The following is a 21,629-nucleotide window of genomic DNA, read 5'->3' on the forward strand; positions in this document are numbered from 1 at the left end:
TTACCTCAATCTGTCAGGTTATCTTCCTCTTTATATGTATTCAAGTCAGAACTGAAAACGCATCTTTTCTCTCAGGCCTATTCATAATCGTGGATATGTAAAAGTTAAAGTTTTTACTATGTAATTTGTGCGACTTTTTTTTTGTGTGTGTGTGTGTGTTTTTTGTGTTTTTATTATGTTTCTGTGAAGCACCTTGGTCAGCAGAAATGCTGTTTTAAGGTGCTATATAAATAAAAGTGACCTTGACCTTGACCATTTGAAGTCTGCACTTAGCAAATGTAAAACCAAATGTAAAAAAAATATGCTTTATCACATATTTGAACAAGCCACCCCAAAACCACATGTGAAATTCATTTGTTTTTCTATAATAGTGTATCAGAAAAGATTCCCCATCAAAAAATCGTATGTGAGATTATGCAGACAAAACATTTATACAGAGCTATGTTTTTTTCTTCTCACAGATTGTGTAATAGACCAGCAGAATCCTCCAGACTCAGTTAGAGATCAGAATGAAGAGCAGTCTTGTACTCCCAACAAGATCTTCACTGAGTGCCGTCAGAAGACACCTCTGTACTGGACCAGAGTGGCAAGAATCATAGATGTGACCTTCTTGGTTCTTTATATGATCACTATTATTGTGTTTATGTCTGTGCTTTGGGTGCTTTTGCGTCAATCAAAATACTTAAAATAATTAATTTGTCTGAGGTAAACTTAAGTTAAATAAATGAGCTAAATCAAATGAACTTTTATGAGTATTTAGAACTTTATTTTTCATTTGAGTTCACAGAACTCACATTAAGTAATCTGAATTGTTTCATTTAATTCAGAAAAACTTAAATGCAATTAAAAATGTGCTGGGATTATATAATGTGCTATAAGTGTTATATAATGTTTTTAATGTTTTGCTAATGTACTATAATTTCTGTTATGTTGGAATTTGTTATGTTGCCATTGGTGAAGAGTGGAGCATGAGCTTGGTTTGAGAACAAGTACATATGTATGTGATCCATGCTGACTAAATATACATGAATATGAAAAAAAGAGTTCTTGTTATTTTTACATTCTCCATTAAAAAGAAATCGTCTTCAAACTAGTGATGGGCAAAAGAAGCGTTGGTGAAGCACTGAACCACTAAGAAGAATTGTTTTGAAAATGGGTTCATTACTCGAAGCGTCAGTAACAGCGCCCTCGCCTGGTGAAGTGCCAAGGCTGCATCTAAATTATCCGGGCTAGATAGTGGACAGGAGGCTGAAATAAATCTAGTGCTAATATAGTTCAAATGAAATTGTAGTTAATGGTTTGAAGCACGTATCAAAGCTTCAGTGTCAAACTGCCATCACTACTTTAAAAAAAAAAAAAAAAAAAAAATTATTACACCTAATTGATTACACCTAATTGAAGTAAATTTTGAGATCTAGGGCTCGTTCTTCGTACGTTGCTTAAAACATCCGAGATCAAATGAGACATCCAAGATGATATCATCGTGCTAATCATGATCCGGCTAACTCGGTTCTTCGAACACACTTGCCGGATATGATTAGTATTGCTGGATTGAGTTATCTGAGATAATTGCGCGTTCATGCTAAGTTTAAAAGGGGATATGTATCGATAGTAGAAACATTGATCAGCAACGCTGCTATTGGCTGCTCAGCGTGGCCAAAGAGCGCGCTCAGTTTTTCTCCTCAGCAGAACAAGAACTAATAGTCGAAGTTTATTCGGAATTTTAATGTTTAATCAAAGCGACAGGGAACACCTCAAAGTCTGCAAAATTTAAATCCGTTAGAAGTGGCCATGTTAGATGTTTTTTATCACTTATTAGCCTATATTTTTGTATTTTAATAATTGCATAATTACTTTGTTCATTGTAATGTCAGAGTCACTACACTAGAACATGGGAACAAATAAAAGTGAAGTACAAAAATATTCTACATAATGGTAATTTTTACCCAGCAGGGAACGTTCTCAGAACGTTGGCTAACATTCCCTACAAGTTTGGTTAATGTTTTAAAGAAAACATTTGAATGTAATGTTCAAAGAATGTTTTGAGGATGTTTACTCATTCCAAATAATGTTTCTATAAGTTTAAATGTAAACTAAGATATAACGTTTTAACTGTAACATTTTGAGGATGTTTTTTAAGAATGTTTTCCTACACAGCAAAAACTCCAGTGTTAAATTAACTCTCCTGGGAGTTTATTTGACTCCACACTCAAAGGGTTAAAGTGTTAAAATATGAGTGTTAAATGAACACTGAAGAGTGTTTAAATGAATGAGATAATTAAGTGATTAATTGCATAGGCATAATTTGCGGGTGGGACGGGTGGGACATGTCCCCACCACTTTTTGCTAAGGTCGATATTGTCCCCACCACTTTTGAAACATCTCACGGCACGAATGTACCAATACAAATAAATAAAACATCTCCAGTTAACTAGCAGAGCATTCATTTAGTTCGTTTGTAAGAGGCGATCTAGCGCTGAAATGTGTTGTTTTTGAAATCAAGTGATCAAAGTGCTCGTTGCCGCTGCGATCAGTGGCGCGGATACTGTGTTCTCTTGTGGCTCGCGCACAGTCTTCACTCGGATGCGCGCTTCAATCCGTTGTGGAGACTCTCTATTCGTTCCGGTGAAATTACAAAACAAAATGCATACAAACGTATGCTTGCCTGATATACAACCACTGATAAACATAATCGGTTTTAATGAGAAAAAAAGAAAAAAAAAAAACCTATACGAATGTGGATTAGAACCCACAACCTCTGACACGCTTGGCAAAGGTTCTACCACTGAACCATTTCAATACACGCATTTATAATGGATTTACCCACACCAACATATATCAAACCTCATTAAACGACAAATTAAACCCATGCACTATTTCAATCGATTGCTGGACATCGTAATGTTGTTGTACATACATCGATTTATGATTTAGCATTCATACCCCCCCCCCCCCCCCCCCCGTTTAACCCTCTGGGCTTCTTCGTATAATAGTCACACTTAGCTTCCTCCTGCCCGAAAACAGCCTTAAAACTTTACTTTACTTTTTACCAGGATAACCAATCAAATATATTTTTGTTCTATAATGTTTTCTGATTATTATTTAGAATTTTTAGAATTTTTTATGATACTTTGCATTAATTATATAATTTTTATGAGCTATTTTTCCATTAGAATTAATATATATTTTATTTTATTTATTTTATTTTATTTTTCAATAAATGCAACATTTCACATCAAAATAGAGTGCAGGCCTAAAAAAAAAAATTTTTCAACTGAGAAGAGCGCCATCTAGTGGCTTCAAAATGTATTAATTTGTGTCATGTCCTATAACCGCCTATAGGCGGCCTATAGCTTTTTTATTTATTTATTTTATTTATTCCCATTCGAAAAGAATGTTTTTTATTACTAAGCAACCACTGAATGGAACAACACAAATTATATATCATTTTAAAGCTTAGGATCTCAGCTTTTTAATGCATATAATTACATTTATTACATTTATCTCCTAACGAGTGCTGAGTAATCCCTCTAAAACCAAGTGTACCGCCAGCAGGCGCCACCTAGCTGCGGAAATATTCTTTACCATATTTTTAAAAAATCTTGCCTTGATTAACACAAAGTTGATGTCATTTGAAAGCTTAGAGTCTGAACTTTACAGTGAATGTATCCACTTTGAAAAACTCTTAAGTATTGCTGAGTTATTTGCTGATAAATAGAATTTCCTTTTTTTCATAATCTATAAAATAATGTACTGCAATGTGTCAAAAACATCATACAGCTCATGAAACATTCTCAGATAATTGAAAATGGCACTTCATTTTTTACAGCATATTATTACAATTAAAATGAGCCCAAAATTAACATAATCTATTGCTTTTATGACAAGATATTCTTCATGGAGAAAATATTGCCCATGAGGGGGTGTCAAAGACTGTACAAAAAGGCTATCTCTTTTCCAAATGCTGTAACTTTTGATTCCTTTATCCAAAAATTATAATTTTTTATCCAGATGCAGCTAACATGTAGGGGGACTTCACTAAAAAAGAATTTTCCTCCTACCTTATTTCCTTCCTGAGTTATTCCATGACAAATAAGAAAGATATGCAAAATCATAATAAAAATTATATATATATATATTGTCTTTTATCCGCTGTTTCTTGGCAGGACAATGTCCAAATGTAATGCAATTTATATTTTCAAAAAATTTAAAAAGAGTTCTTTCAAACGATACCTACCTTTTGACTCTCCTTGCTATAGTTTTGGAGTTATTATGATTATATAATTTTTATATAGTTTGGGGCAAAATTGGCTGTTTCAGTCTTACCAGTTCATTTCTCTCTGTGTGTGTGTGTGTGTGTGTGTGTGTGTGTGTGTGTGTGTGTGTGTGTGTGTGTGTGTGTGTCAGGGGCGTCGGACTGGGGGGATAAAGGGTACCGAGTTCCCAGGGCCCGAGGCAGGGGGGGGCCCTTAGAAGTCAGTTTTCTATACATATATATACAAGCACTAACATTTGCATAGCATTTATGTACAAATAAAAAAGTTCCTGTGCAAAACTAAACTTGTAGTTAGGCACTGGTTTGGTATAAAAAAAGGTCATTTTCATTTCCTTGCAGGGCCCCACCACCCCTCTCGAATCAATGTAAATGGTACGACCCGCAGGTCAGGTGCTTCTGCTACGGACCCGCGGTTAATCAGTTGATGAGACAGGAGCTGGAGTGAGCCGTGATAGGAACTAGGAAGACAGGGGAAGAGTCATGTCTTTCCTTAAGAAAGGAAATTAAGGGGCTCAAAAACGAAAAGAAAAAAAGATTAAAGAGAGAAAGGCAAATGAGGGCAAGAAGTTGCTCACTCAGTTTTTTTAAAAGAAAGGTGAGCTCCAAATGTATCATCGAGCATTGACATTGTTTTAACATAAATATCTACTCCAGGATGAATAGCATACATTTATGTTCGTACTCTGTTTGAATAATATACCAATACTTTATAGTATCACACCCTACATACAGGGATGCAAACAGCGCGCTTTTCGGCGCCTCGCGTTTTTTCACGTCAGTTTGGGTGACAAAGTCATCTGAAGCCATTCCATAGCTTAATGTGAGGGACATAAGTCTATTTACATCATTAAAGTTTACAGAAACTCGTTTTCCCTCCTCTGCGGCTGTCAATCATTCTCCATTCAGTAGCAGCTAACGTTATTCAAACAGCGCGCGCGCCTCTGCCGGTTACAGCAGGATGCACGGTAAAACTCTCTCCAATATAACATTATAATGCTTGATCTGTAGAGAAAAGGCTGTGGATTTGCATAAAATGACTTTATTTTGTTGGAGTTTGTTGCTGTTTTTAAACGACTCGCTACCCGTGTGCCTGTTAGATCACAAACAGCACAAGGACTATGAATCGGCATCAAACGCACAATAACTGGAATTTAAAACTGTGAAGAAACAAATGATCAATAAACTGTTGGACAGATATACACTAGGATTTGTGCGCTCGACATGTCTTCGCTTTGTGCCGTGAACTTTTAAATGCACACTTGCTGTGACTCCATGTCGCTTTGAGCACATCATTCTGCGCCCGCGATGCGCATACGCTCTGTTTTGAAGCGTTTCATATTATGATGGTTTTGCGCACTGAAAGATTATTAAAAGCCTATATTTTTTATACCTAGCCTGCTCAATACATTTAAAATAAGCATAATTTAATTGTGTATTATTTCTGTTTAGTGTAGCGTAGGCTATATAAATACACTTCTAAATTCTTGACATTAATATATAAATATAAAATTGAGAAATGTATGATTGCCTGATTGAATTTTACTAATAGCAATTTGTTTTTATTAACGTGTAGATTTAATAAAATTACTGTGCAGATTTTTTCAATAATTACTTTTTGCTGCTGATTTATACAGTCAATAAGTTTAATAAAAATACATTATAATACATTTATGTAATATTTAAAGGTGTTAACCGTAATCTTACACTGCAAAAATCAGAAGTTTACATAAAAACACTGTATACCCGCAAAAACACAGATCGTTAGCGCCTATTTTTACAGCATTGCTATGCAAATTAGCTCGCGCACGCTCTTACATTAAGTACAGGATTGTTCACAGTTTAATGCACATCTTAATGATTGAAAATGACTTATTTTAAAAACGTAATTCAAAGACTGAATGTCTAGTTTGGCGGTTAGTGTACCCTGTGATTCTATAGTCTGCATTTATTTTAAACAGACAAATAAGCATCAATTAACTTGTACTATTGACAATAAAACAAAAATATATTAATCAGAGTGTGGCTTATTTTGTTTACATTTTAAGTGTTTTTATTATAAAAATGCAATACCCCACCCATTGGTATCATTATGGTATTTGGTACGGGGGCCCAGCAAGATGGTTTGTACCCAGGGCCCAAAATTTGGTGCTACGCCCCTGACAAGCAGAATCACTGAAGGAGAAAATCACTATTTTAAGGTACCATTATGGTGATGAGTGTTTGTTTTAGCTGGGCTCTTGACCCTTACATTTTTATTTAAATTTTGTTTGGCTGATGTAACTAAGTTATAACTCCCATATGAACAAAGAGAAAAAATGACCAGACGTTGTTGATTATGTTTTGATATAATCATCATTTGACCTGAATCACAGAACTCATTTAGAGCTTAATCTCAAATTTATATTGTTGATTACATCATCACAGTGAATCTACAACATAAGATCCAGAATGTTATATATTTCAACAGATTTCTTGAAAGTTGTTTAAAAAAAAAAAAAAAAAAAATGTTTAGGCACAAACAGACATCAAGAATGAGTGTATGAATCTCATCAATGGTGACAAACGAAATATTTAGTTAGGAAAAGGAAATTACTAAGACAATTCAGATCATAATTTATTCATAACGCAATGCATGATGGGAGCCATGAATGACTTTTGATTGGTGGCACCCAGAATGCACTGCAACATGCTTTATTATTGTCACCACTGTTGAGATTCACAGGCTGAATCTTGATGTCTGTGTGTCTAAATAATATATTTTGAACAGAACTTTAAAGATATATTTAGGATTCTATGGAAAATGCTACATATCGTATAAAACAACCAGGCTGCTGCAATCAATACTCTCTAAACTTTAGCCCTCTTTTGTAAGTTGCTTTCGATAAAAGCATCTGCTAAATGGCTATGTGTAAATGAGTTTAGTGTTTCAGGTCAAACGATGATTTCGTCAAAACATAATCAACACCACCTGATCACCTTTTATCTTTGTTCAGCTGAAAGTTATAACTTAGTTACAACAGCCAGACAAAATCTAAAGTTAATAGTTTAAGGGTCAAGAGCCCAACTAAAGCAAACACCGATCACCATAATGGCAACTTAAAATTAGATTTTCTCCTTTGGTGATTCTGCTTGTTAACACCAGGTGTCTTCAATATGGCCAATCATCACACAATTAATCAGTGGCGTAACTTTGTTTTAAAAAGTGGGTGGGACGGGGTTTTTTTTTTTTTTAACCCTCTGGGCTTCTTCGCCCGAAAACGGGCGAAAACTTGAACATTTCGAATTGTTTAATTTGTTTGCTTCATCGGATGGGGGTGAAACTTGGTGACTTTTGTTTTATTACCTATATGAACACACAAAAAAATCAAGGAGATGATTCTGATATGTTAAAGGGTCGTAAAAAAAAAGTCACACTTAGCTTCCTCCCGCCCCCGAAAACGGGCGACATAGGAAATGAATGGGAAATACGAAAAAATAGGAAAACTCAGAGAAACTTTTGGTGGTACAAGCTACAGATCAGCCACTGTGCTGAAAAAAAGTGTACAGCAATGAAGGGGTGACACTCTAGAACATCAAGAGTGCAAATAAGACACCCCCCCCCACACACACACACACCCACACACACAAACACACACACACCAGGGGCGTAGCACCAAATTTTGGGCCCTGGGTACAAACCATCTTGCTGGGCCCCCGTACCAAATACCATAATGATACCAATGGGTGGGGTATTGCATTTTTATAATAAAAACACTTAAAATGTAAACAAAATAAGCCACACTCTGATTAATATATTTTTGTTTTATTGTCAATAGTACAAGTTAATTGATGCTTATTTGTCTGTTTAAAATAAATGCAGACTATAGAATCACAGGGTACACTAACCGCCAAACTAGACATTCAGTCTTTGAATTACGTTTTTAAAATAAGTCATTTTCAATCATTAAGATGTGCATTAAACTGTGAACAATCCTGTACTTAATGTAAGAGCGTGCGCGAGCTAATTTGCATAGCAATGCTGTAAAAATAGGCGCTAACGATCTGTGTTTTTGCGGGTATACAGTGTTTTTATGTAAACTTCTGATTTTTGCAGTGTAAGATTACGGTTAACACCTTTAAATATTACATAAATGTATTATAATGTATTTTTATTAAACTTATTGACTGTATAAATCAGCAGCAAAAAGTAATTATTGAAAAAATCTGCACAGTAATTTTATTAAATCTACATGTTAATAAAAACAAATTGCTATTAGTAAAATTCAATCAGGCAATCATACATTTCTCAATTTTATATTTATATATTAATGTCAAGAATTTAGAAGTGTATTTATATAGCCTACGCTACACTAAACAGAAATAATACACAATTAAATTATGCTTATTTTAAATGTATTGAGCAGGCTAGGTATAAAAAATATAGGCTTTTAATAATCTTTCAGTGCGCAAAACCATCATAATATGAAACGCTTCAAAACAGAGCGTATGCGCATCGCGGGCGCAGAATGATGTGCTCAAAGCGACATGGAGTCACAGCAAGTGTGCATTTAAAAGTTCACGGCACAAAGCGAAGACATGTCGAGCGCACAAATCCTAGTGTATATCTGTCCAACAGTTTATTGATCATTTGTTTCTTCACAGTTTTAAATTCCAGTTATTGTGCGTTTGATGCCGATTCATAGTCCTTGTGCTGTTTGTGATCTAACAGGCACACGGGTAGCGAGTCGTTTAAAAACAGCAACAAACTCCAACAAAATAAAGTCATTTTATGCAAATCCACAGCCTTTTCTCTACAGATCAAGCATTATAATGTTATATTGGAGAGAGTTTTACCGTGCATCCTGCTGTAACCGGCAGAGGCGCGCGCGCTGTTTGAATAACGTTAGCTGCTACTGAATGGAGAATGATTGACAGCCGCAGAGGAGGGAAAACGAGTTTCTGTAAACTTTAATGATGTAAATAGACTTATGTCCCTCACATTAAGCTATGGAATGGCTTCAGATGACTTTGTCACCCAAACTGACGTGAAAAAACGCGAGGCGCCGAAAAGCGCGCTGTTTGCATCCCTGTATGTAGGGTGTGATACTATAAAGTATTGGTATATTATTCAAACAGAGTACGAACATAAATGTATGCTATTCATCCTGGAGTAGATATTTATGTTAAAACAATGTCAATGCTCGATGATACATTTGGAGCTCACCTTTCTTTTAAAAAAACTGAGTGAGCAACTTCTTGCCCTCATTTGCCTTTCTCTCTTTAATCTTTTTTTCTTTTCGTTTTTGAGCCCCTTAATTTCCTTTCTTAAGGAAAGACATGACTCTTCCCCTGTCTTCCTAGTTCCTATCACGGCTCACTCCAGCTCCTGTCTCATCAACTGATTAACCGCGGGTCCGTAGCAGAAGCACCTGACCTGCGGGTCGTACCATTTACATTGATTCGAGAGGGGTGGTGGGGCCCTGCAAGGAAATGAAAATGACCTTTTTTTATACCAAACCAGTGCCTAACTACAAGTTTAGTTTTGCACAGGAACTTTTTTATTTGTACATAAATGCTATGCAAATGTTAGTGCTTGTATATATATGTATAGAAAACTGACTTCTAAGGGCCCCCCCCTGCCTCGGGCCCTGGGAACTCGGTACCCTTTATCCCCCCAGTCCGACGCCCCTGCTGCTTGTTAACATCAGGTGTCTTAAATAATGGTCACTCATCGCTCAATTAATCACTTAATTATCTCATTAACTTTTTATCACTGGAGTTTTTGCTGTGTACGTTTTAGGAGAACATTCTGGGAACCAAAATAAAACTACCCGCTGAAAACATTATTAGAACTTCATGGTAATGTTCTCAGAACGTTTTTAGAACAAAACATTTCTAGCTGGGTAGTTATATTATAGTCTCTTTTATAAAAGGCACTGTTAAATAATTGGTTGTCTGTTTATAAAAGCAACCAAGAAAAAGGCTGAGAAAAAAAAGAAAAATAAAGATCTTACACAGTAAATTCCCCAGTGTTAAATTAACACTGCTCAGAGCACATATGGTCACACTCTACATGGTGTTAAAGTAACACTGAAGCAGTGTTAAAGTTAATGAGACAATTAAGTGATCAATTGAGTGATGATTGAGCATTAGTGATGAACACCTGTTGTTGTTAACAAGCAGAATCACTGAAGGAAAGAGAAACTGTAGAACTACACTCAAGATTGTTGAAGTTAATGAGATAATTAAGTGATTAATTGAGTGATGATTGATCATTATTGAAGACACCTGATGTTAACAAGCAGAATCACTGAAGGAGAAAATCTCAAATTGTAAGCCAGCGTTATGGTGATCAGTGTTTGCTTTAGTTGGGCTCTTGACCCTTAGTGTATATTATTAACTTTAGACTTTGTTTGTCTGCTGTTATTGATTTATAACAGTCAAATTAACAAAGAAAAAGTGTGATCTGATAGTGTTGGTTATGTTTTGACATAATCATGCTGTGATCTGAAAAATGAAACTTCTTGAGATCGTTTGGTGTAACTTGTTAGCAGCAGTTTAGTGATTCTACAGTATATGATTATCAGCATTTTTCTTATAATCCAATATATTTAATAAACATTGTTCTGATCAAAACACTTTCAAATGAATTTATTTAGAAACACAGGCATCAATAATCAGCCTGTGAATCTCAACAATGGTGACAATAATAAAGCATGTTGCAGTGGCTGCCACCAATCACAACTCATTAATGGCTCCCATCATGAATTGCGGTATGAATAAATTATGATCTGAATTGTCTATGTAATTTACTTTTCCTAATTGTCACCATTGTTGAGATGCATAGACTGAATCTTTATGCCTGTGTGTACCTAATAGAAAGTTAAAAAAAAAAAAAAAAAAAAAAAAAAAAACACTTTTAAGAAATCCTTTATATTATATCTAAAATTCTGGATATTTATGCAGAATCACAGTTATGCTGTAATCAACAACATAAATCAAAAACATAAAGTTCAAATGATGATTGTCATAACATAACCAACACCATCAGATCACTTTTTTTCTTTGTTCATCTGGCAGTTGTAAGTCAAATACAGCAGCCAAACAAAAATTAAAGTTAATCATTTAAGGGTCAAGAGCCCAACTAAAGCAAACACTGATCATCATAACGGTGGCTTACAATTTGAGATTTTCTCCTTCAGTGATTCTGCTTGTTAACATCAGGTGTCTTCAATAATGATCAATCATCACTAAATTAATCACTTAATTATCTCATTAACTTTAACACTGCTTCAGTGTTACTTTAACACCATGTAGAGTGGGACCATATGTGCTCTGAGCAGTGTTAATTTAACACTGGGGAATTTACTGTGTAGTAGCCTACACTGTAAAATAACTTTTGCTGAATTAAATTAAGGCCGTATAGTCATTTCAACTGTTAAATCTTGAGTAATGATGAATTGCTTTGACTTGTGAAAGTGAAAACTGATAAACTTAGTTAATGTAAAAATATTTTGCTGTGAGTTATTGATCACATTTTTACCGAGTGTAGTTCATTTTAATGACATTATGTTTTCCTCTTTTGTGCACTTTTACATAATACACCAACACTTGTATCTGTTCCCAAGAAAGTGGTGGCTGAAAAATGTGCAGTAAGTGGACATTTTCTAACTTTCCAAAGGAAAAAAGTATAAGACTTTGTAATGTCCATTTGATTCCATTGCACTGGACAGTGAATAAACCCTCTCAGATAACTGTCATATGGAGGAACCTGCAAGTGCATAAATAATTCATTGTAATAATTCATAAATTTATACTTGTATGCTTTATGGCTGCAATATAAATTGCAGGATTCCACATCTACAGAAAGGCCTACAGAAGAGTCTGCACAGACAGAGGAGACAGGCCTACAGGTGGGCAGTGTATAGCCAACTTTTCCTTTTTATTTGTTGCATGAGGCATGCGTCTAGGCATACAGTGTGTATATCGTTCCTGGTGCAGAATGTCTGCTCGTTACATTAGTAACCATTTATATTGTCCATGTAAAATGACATAAAATAATTTTTTAAAGTTCTTTAAATCGGATAAATAAGTGAATATACACTTTCAAACATAACTATATGCAAACGTAACTAAAGGTGTAGGTCAAATAATACATTTCTATAATTATTTAAGAAATAATCCAGTCAAAGGGCTGTATCATAATAAACCAAGTACCCCAGAGTGCAGTCTGGACGATGGGGCAGGGCGACACATTTGGGTGGGTCAACACGTGTCGCTCCGCCCACCCCAAATTTAATTGGTTTATAATACCGCAATCTTATTGGTGTAGAGTAGACCAGGGGTCACCAAACTCGGTTCTGGAGGGCTGCTGTCCTGCAGAGTTTTTCGATTTTGTGAATGATTTGGCCTTATTAAAGAAATATTAAATGCTAACTTTAATCGTATTATAATCTGTTTACCATGGTAATTTTAGTTAAGATCTATTGACTATTGTTTTATTGTACTTAAGACATGCGTCATTCTTAAGACAAGCGTCATTAGCGCGTCATTCACTTGGCTTATTCATATTTAATGTCAATGTAGAATGTAAGCTGCTGATTATAAATTCTAAAGCACGACCGTTTTTTGTTGTCATTTTTTAACGATATTTGTTGTCCAATTATTTGGTACAAAGTGCAAATACAATGTTTAATGGAGAACTCATGTTTCCTTGTTGTTTACCTGTTAATAAAATATGAGGGCCTTTATATTGGTTTTGGTTCTGTAAAGCCCTGTTTTTTATAGATTCATGTTTTCTAATAAGTGTCAACTGGTTAACATAGGCCCTACGACTGTGACATCATATTAAAAATCCAATTATTTATTTATCCACCCCCGCATTGTGTGTTCATGTTTTATTCTCCGTATGTAATGTATGTAAAAATGGTTTCAAATATTAACACTCACATATAGCTAGCTGCATAAACATAAAAACCACTGCTGTAAATCTGTGCAATTATAATATAATAAAATAATAAAATACCCAGCAGAGAAGTGATATGAACATGTAGGCCTATTGCTTAAATACGCTCTTGAGCACGTGTATACATAATAATATTTGCTAAAGATCGACATAATAACATCTGTTTTAGTAAAAAAAAAAAAATTCTTTATTTATTTTCACATTTTAGCAGTGCGCGGTTTTTATTCCCATTGTACTCACAAAACGTACTTGGTTACTTACGTAACCTCGGTTCCCTTAGAGATAAGGGAACGAGTACTGCGTTGCAAACGCATTGGGAAAACTCCTTTTCTCGAGAATATTGAAGCCTTTATTTTAAAACGCATTGCTGCAGCACAGGCGAGAGCATCAGGCTTGCGCGAGCGTGCTGATAGGCTGTGCTGTGGGCAACTACACGAACCAATGGCGGATCGGCAGAGGCGCGCGAACCAATCAGGGCGCTTGGCGCACTGCCAGTGTCAAGCGCGCGAAACTGCACGTGACCGTAGAATATAAATATAGAGAAAATCCGCCATTTGACAGGTCTAATCGACTGAAGCGAAAAACACCTGACATAAGAGAAATAGCACGGCAAGGCAACGCAGTACTCGTTCCCTTATCTCTAAGGGAACCGAGGTTACGTAAGTAACCAAGTACGTTCCCTTACGAGAACGTTCTCTCGTACTGCGTTGCAAACGCATTGGGAACGCTTATTTAAAACGCCATACTATTAATCTTTTGGCCGCTCTGACTCACCAGAAGTCCCGGGAAGTTAAGCCTAGTTCACACTACGTGATTTTAAAACGTTGGGCTGAACTGTGCGGTTCACACTACATGACTTGCTCTCTGTGAAATCAGGAGTGTTCAAGTTGTTGAGCTGTTCACACCACACAACACAACGTGATTGATCCGCAACAGGAGGTAACGCACTACACGAGTTGACAACAACTCTGTCACCCAACGATTCTATCTTGTCTACAAACCACGCTTTGTCACAAAAAATCACGCGATAAAACGAACCGGAAATGACGCGAAACAGCACGCGCGCCAATACCCAGCGAAGAAGACGAAGAAGAACAAAACGCGCGAATATGGACGACCGACAGAAACTAGTTATGCGAACTGTGTGCGCGATGATTTGCTCTGAGAAAAAACGCCAAAAAAGAAAAAACAAGAGAGTATGGGTGAAAGAGTGGATCCGCATACGTGACCAGCAGGGATTGTCTGTGTTACAGAGAGAGTTGGAGGTGAGTACAGCATGTTTATATCGGAGATGTAGCTGCATGCTTATGTTTGGCTGACGGCCGCATTTAAAATGTTAAAATATCAATATGTTGTGTACTGTGCTAAAAAGCTGTGTTTCTTGATTTATTTATCGTTGTAATAGAATAATGATAGGTCAGGCTTCAGGGAGTTGCTGCGAATGACGGCAGAGGAGTTTGATTTTTTGCTGGATAGAGTCCAACATCTTATAACAAAGCAGGACACCAAGATGAGACGTGCAATACCACCCAGAGAGCGTCTGTCTTTGACCCTGCGGTTCTTGGCAACAGGTTTGTGTGATTTCATTTTAAACTAATATGAACTGAATATAGTGATAACGTTTTTGTCTGTCTAGGTATGTTTCTGAACTTTTTGGTGTCATGCAGGTGAAACGTTCAAGTCCCTCAGGTTCCAGTACAGGATGGGGACAAGCACCATCTCACAAATAGTGATGGAAACCTGTACAGCTCTGTACCAGGTTATGAAGGAGGATTTCTTGAAGGTAGGGAGTCATTACAAAATGTAAAGATATACACTCTACAACTTCATTTTAAAAAAGAACACCCAGAACATCAACATTGTGGACATCAGCAATATACAGTTGACTTTCCTTTTTCCTAAAAGTATTTTAGTAAAACCTATGATTACAAACAGGGATATACTTCCGAAAAGCATAAGTAATTATATTTTTATGTCTACACATACTTGTATGTTTAATCTCTAGTTTATCTTTATATACATATTTATATGGATTAAGTGAGAAGGAGTTTGACTCACAAAAGTATGACTATCCAATTTTGTTCTACATATAACTGTATTCTTGAATATATATATATAATAATTCCAGTCACTGACTTTTGGTGTGTCATATTATTTTAGACACCATCAACAGAGGGAGAGTGGCGTACAATAGCCATGGATTTCGAAAGGAAGTGGCAGTTTCCACATTGCCTTGGGGCACTGGATGGAAAGCACATTTACATACAGCCTCCAAGAAAAAGTGGAAGTTTTTACCACAACTACAAGGGGAGGTTCTCTGTGCTTATGATGGCTGCTGTAGATGCGAACTACAAATTCATCTACGCAAGTGTGGGTACCCAAGGTCGAGTTTCAGATGCCGGACTGTTTGCTCACTCTGACCTGCGCAATGCAATGGACGAGGGCAGACTGAGCTTTCCCCCACCTGAGCCCTTGCCCGATTCTGACACCGTGATGCCCTACATGTTTGTGGGAGATGATGCATATCCCTTAAGGCATGACCTAATGAAGCCATATCCTTTCAGGCAGATGGAGCACAGTCAGAGGGTTTTCAACTATCATTTGTCTAGGGCACGAAGGGTGGTAGAGAATGCATTTGGCATTCTTGCCAACCGGTTGAGAGTGTTCAGGTCGACCATATGCTTGGAGCCAGACAAGGTGGTAAAGATAACAATGGCTTCCCTGTGCATCCACAACTTCCTCTGCGAGCGCAGGTCAGAAGCATATGCCCCTCCAGTTTTTGCAGACTGGGAGACTGCTGACCACAACATGGTTGATGGGCAATGGAGGAATCATGGCATGGGTGCTTTCCAACCGATGGAGAACACCTCACATCGCAATTGTACAGCGACAGCAAAAATGCAACGCAATCTGATGCGGGACTACTTTGTCTCACCAGCAGGAAGTGTTCCTTGGCAGGATCAACGCATTTAAAAAGGAACTGATATACACTGTAAAAAAGAATACATTGATTTTATTGATATCTAATTAATAAAAATGAGGCAACAGATTACAAGCAATATTATTAATTAAATTTAACAAATTAGAATTGAGTAATAATTAATCAAATGAATTCCTTAAAAGTTAACCATTTAAAATGAGTAAAATTTACAAAATATATTTTATTGCCAACATTGAAGACACCTGGTGTTAACAAGCAGAATCACTGAAGGAGAAAACCATAATTAAAGTTACCATTGTGGAGATCAGTGTGTGTTTTAGTTGGGCTCTTGAGCCTTAAATTATTAACTTTAAGTTTATTTTGGCTGCTGTACTTGAGTTATAACAGCCAGATGACCAAAGAGAAAAGGTGATTTGATGGTGTTGGTTGTGTTTGAACATAATCATCATTTCACAATTATTAGACCTGAATCACTGAACTCATATAGAGTCCAATTTATAAGTTAGGTTTACTTTATTAATTATAGCAGCACTGGCCTTGTATGGCATAATATTTTTAACTTATACAATGTAAGGCAAATAATTTCTAAAAAGTTTCTCTTACATAAAAAGGAGACACACAGACATCAATAATCAGCCTGTGAATCTCAACAATGGTGACATTTATAAAGCATGTTGCAGTGCATTCTGGGTTCCACCAATCAAAACTCATTCATGGCTCCCATCATGCATTGCTGCATTGATTAAATAATGAGCTTATGTTCAGAGGTGATCTGTTCGTCACCATTGCTGAGATTCATACGCAAAATCGTGATGTGTGTTTGTGCCAAAAAAAAAAAAAAAAAAAAAAAAAAACACCATACATACATATTTATTTATTTTTTATTATTGATTTGATTATTTGGATTTCATTGAAACGGCTAAAAATATTTTACTGCTGTAATTAATAAAGTTAACTTAACTCATAAATTGGACTCTATGTGAGGTTCAGTGATTCTGGTCTAATAATTGTGAAATGATGATTATGTTAAAACACAACCAACACCATGAAATCACCTTTTCTATTTGTTCATCTGGCTGTTATAACTCATGAACAGCAGCCAAACAAAACTTAAAGTTAATAATTTAAGGGTCAAGAGCCCAACTAAAACACACACTGATCTCCACAATCAGAATCAGAATCAGAATCAGAAAGAGCTTTATTGCCAAGTATGCTTGCGCATACAAGGAATTTGTCTTGGTGACAGTAGCTTCCAGTACACATACAATATAAAGTGACAAGACAAGTGACAAGTAACATAGGTATAAATAAAAAAATTAAAATAAAAGATTATAAATTATAAATATATATAAAGTAAAGTTATAAGGTGCTATAATGAAATGTCTGAGGGAAGTATTGCACATGTTTGTTCCACAGTAGGGGAACATTTAAGTGTTCATGAGGTAGATGGCCTGGGGAAAGAAACTTTTCCTGTGTCTGGTTGTTTTTGTGCTCGGTGCTCTGTAGCGTCGACCAGACGGTAACAGTTCAAACAGAAAGTGTGCTGGGTGTGACGGGTCCAGAGTGATTTTGCGAGCCCTTTTACTCACTCTGGATGAGTACAGTTCTTTGAGTGTGGGAAGGGTAGTGCCAGTGATTCGCTCAGCAGTCCGAACTATCCGCTGTAGTCTACGGAGGTCGGTTTTGGTTGCAGAGCCGAACCAGACGGTGATGGAAGTGCAGAGGATGGACTGGATGACAGCTGAGTAGAACTGTACGAGCAGCTCCTGTGGCAGGTTGAATTTCCTCAGCTGACGCAGGAAGTACAGTCTCTGTTGGCCTTTCTTCACAATAGAGTCTATGTGAGTGTCCCACTTCAGATCCTGAGAGATGGTGGTGCCCAGGAACCTGAATGACTCTACTGCAGTCACAGTGCTGTCCATGATGGTGAGTGAAGGGAGTGCAGGGGGGTTTCTCCTGAAGTCCACGATCATCTCCACTGTTTTGAGCGTGTTCAGCTCCAGGTTGTTATAACTGCACCAAAGAGCCAGCTGCTCCACCTCCTGTCTGTACGCAGACTCGTCACCGTTCCGGATGAGTCCGATAACAGTAGTGTCGTCCGCAAACTTCAGGAGCTTGACAGAGGGGTCTTTAGAGGTGCAGTCATTTGTGTACAGGGAGAAGAGCAGTGGTGAGAGAACACATCCCTGTGGAGCACCGGTGCTGATGATGCGGCTGTCGGACGTGATTTTGCCCATTCTGACTAGCTGTTGTCTGTCTGTCAGAAAGCTGGTGATCCATTGACAGACGGAGCTAGGGACAGAGAGCTGGGTCAGTTTGGTCTGGAGCAGTGATGGGACAATGGTGTTGAAGGCAGAACTAAAGTCCACGAACAGAATCCTTGCATAGGTCCCTGGTTTGTCCAGATGTTGCAGGGTGTAATGCAGTCCCATACTGACCGCATCATCCACAGACCGGTTTGCTCTGTAGGCAAACTGCAGGGGGTCCAGCAAGGGTCCAGTGATGTCCTTCAGATATGCTAACACCAGTCTTTCGAATGACTTCATGGCCACAGATGTTAAGGCAACAGGTCTGTAGTCATTGAGTCCTGTGATCTTTGGTTTCTTCGGGATTGGGATGATGGTGGAGCGTTTAAAGCAGAAAGGGACTTTGCACTGCTCCAGTGATCTGTTGAAGATCAGTGAGAAGATAGAGGCCAGCTGGTCAGCGCAGGTTTTCAGACAGGCTGGTGAAACACCGTCTGGGCCTGGTGCTTTCCTTCTCTTCTGTTTCCTGAAGATCTGACGCACATTATCCTCACTGATCTGAAGTGCAGGGGGGGAGGGGAGGGGGATGGCTGGAGGTGTTGATGGCTGTGTAGAGAGATGGTCAGGGCGGGTGTGGGGTGTCTGATCGGGGGTCTCAAATCTACAGTAAAAGACATTCAGCTCGTTCGCAAGATGCTTGTTGCTGTCGGTGCTGGGGGATGGTGTCTTGTAGTTGGTAATGTCTTTCAGGCCTTTCCACACTGATGCAGGGTCGTTGGAGGAAAACTGGTTTTCCAGCTTTTTGGCATAGCTCTTCTTAGCCACTTCAATCTCCTTTGTCAGTGTGTTCCTGGCCTGATTAAACAAGATCCTATCCCCACTCCTGTAGGCATCTTCTTTGACCTGACGAAGCTGTCTGAGTTTTGGTGTGAACCATGGTTTATCATTGTTGAATGATAAGTAAGTCCTGGTAGGGATGCATAAATCCTCACAGAAACTGATGTATGATGTTACAGTCTCTGTGAGCTCGTCCAGATCGCTGGCAGCAGCTTCAAAAACACTCCAGTCAGTGCATTCAAAACAGGCTTGTAAGACCTGCTCTGTGTCGTTGGTCCATCTCTTTACAGTCCTTATTACTGGCTTAGCAGTTTTAAGTTTTTGCCTGTAAGTTGGTAGAAGATGAACCAGGCAGTGATCGGAAAGTCCTAGAGCTGCTCTGGCGACGGAGCGATATGCATCCTTTGTTGTGGTGTAGCAATGGTCCAAAATATTATTGTCTCTGGTGGGGCATGTAATGTGCTGTTTGAATTTAGGCAGCTCACATGTGAGTTTTGCCTGATTAAAGTCTCCGAGAATGATAAGAACAGAGTCCGGGTGTTGTTGTTCTGTTTCTGTGATCAGATCAGCCAGCTGTTGCAGCGCCGTACTCACGTGTGCATGCGGTGGAATGTAAACACTGATGAGAACAAGCGAGGAAAACTCCCGCGGCGAGTAGAACGGCTTACAGTTAATGAAAAGCACTTCCACATCAGGACAGCACATCTTCCTTAACACAGTTACATCAGTACACCACCTTCTGTTGATGTAAAAGCATGACCCACCACCGCGCGTTTTCCCCGTTGACTCCATATCGCGATCCGCTCTGAACAGCTGAAAGTCCGGTAGATGTAACACGCTGTCCGGAATGGCTTCGTTCAGCCAGGTTTCCGTGAAACACAGAGCAGCAGAGTTGGTAAAGTCCTTGTTTTTGCGTGAGAGCAGAAGTAGTTCGTCCATTTTGTTAGGGAGAGAGCGGACATTCGCCAGATGGATGCTAGGCAGCGCCGTTCTGAATTCGCGCTGCCTGAGCTTAACGAGTGCGCCGGCTCGCTTCCCACGCCTGCGCGTCTTATACTGTTTCCACAGTGCAGCGGCGCAACCGACGACAATGTTCCGCAAAACGCCAGAAGAATCAAAAACTGGTTGGTGATCAGTTGGTGTGCGCTGCCGAATGTTCAGCAGTTCGTCCCTGGAATAACTGATAGCGTATGACAAACATAAAACAGGACAAACTAACAAAAACAGTGTAACAACTGGAGAGCTCAACACCGAGGCAGCCATCCGCGGCGCCATCTTGGATCTAATCAATGGTGACTTTAATTATGGTTTTCTCCTTCAGTGATTCTGCTTGTTAACACCAGGTGTCTTCAATGTTGGCAATAAAAGATATTTAGTAAATTTTACTCATTTTAAATGGTTAACTTTTAAGGAATTCATTTGATTAATTATTACTCAATTCTAATTAGTTAAATTTAATTAATAATATTGCTTGTAATCTGTTGCCTCATTTTTATTAATTAGATATTAATAAAATCAATGTATTCTTTTTTACAGTGTAGAGTTATCCCAGCAAACAGCAGGTTAAAGTCAGTTTAGGACATTTATTTTCTTGTGTGTTCAAAAGTCCTGTATTAATAAAGAATATTGTTTTATCAATTTGTAGTGTTGTTAACATTGCTTCTCATTGTGTTTGTGGTGCACAGCAATATGTGTTCTAACAATAAGCTAAAATTTACATGTTAAATATATATACACCATTCCCCATAAGAGTGTACATAATAAAAAACAATTGGTCTGCACTTTGTAAATAGTTGTTTTTCCTTTTATTACTTCCTTTTATTACTACTAAGGTTTTAATTTTTTAAATATATTATAATGTGAACGATGTGAAGGATACTCTGTAATTCAATCATCAACAATTTGAGCATTGAACAGTCAATTAGGTCACTTCACTTTGAATATACTTAGAATATAAAAGCTTTGAGAAATGGACAGCCAGCCTGTTTTAGAATTTGTGTTTTTATTATAAAAAAAAAGTATGTTTACATTAAAGAAAAAAGGAACATTATACAAACAAGTTTAAACTGCAAGTAGTGCACTACTATAATAAAATAAAATGTAATAGAACAATAATGTTTAAAATAGTAAAAATCCACAATTATTTAAAGGTTCATTAAAATGTCTATTGTCTAGTCATAGGCATGTTCGGGTTGTGTCTCCAAAAGTGATCTATGAAACCCATGACCTGAGGCATAATAAGGCTGCTGGGAATGAGACTGGGCCGTAGGTAGACCTGAATTGACAGGTTGATATGGGGTAGGTTGTCCAGGTGACGACAATGACCCGCTTCTGTCATTCTCCTGGGCGTTGTATATCATAATCATTATGCTTCTTTTTACTCGT

The 21,629-nt window shown here is 37.6% G+C and overlaps 3 protein-coding genes across 3 annotated transcripts in view; 2 read left to right on the top strand and 1 right to left on the bottom strand.

The window, feature by feature from the left end:
* The window catches only part of LOC307160361 (5-hydroxytryptamine receptor 3A-like), a 106,207-nt gene extending 105,173 nt beyond the window's left edge, over positions 1-1,034 (top strand). Inside the window, exon 9 of the mRNA XM_079874425.1 lies at positions 462-1,034. Within this exon, the coding sequence (XP_079730551.1) occupies positions 462-691 (230 nt within the window). The 3' untranslated portion in view covers positions 692-1,034. The remainder of the gene's footprint in view (positions 1-461) is intronic.
* The window catches only part of LOC307171758 (5-hydroxytryptamine receptor 3A-like), a gene marked incomplete at its 3' end in the record, with an annotated part of 430,256 nt that overhangs the window by 269,515 nt on the left and 139,112 nt on the right, over positions 1-21,629 (bottom strand). The gene's annotated exons all lie outside the window — the stretch shown is intronic.
* On the top strand, positions 14,372-15,027 carry LOC307166363 (uncharacterized protein; the record flags this gene model as incomplete). The annotated part of the gene is made up of 3 exons (XM_079884670.1): positions 14,372-14,485; positions 14,626-14,791; positions 14,888-15,027. The coding sequence occupies 3 exons, from the start codon at positions 14,372-14,374 to the stop codon at positions 15,025-15,027; spliced, it is 420 nt and encodes a 139-aa protein (XP_079740796.1).

Source organism: Squalius cephalus, assembly GCF_949319135.1.
Source record: "Squalius cephalus genome assembly, chromosome: 1".
NCBI classification, from domain to species: Eukaryota; Metazoa; Chordata; class Actinopteri; order Cypriniformes; family Leuciscidae; genus Squalius; species Squalius cephalus.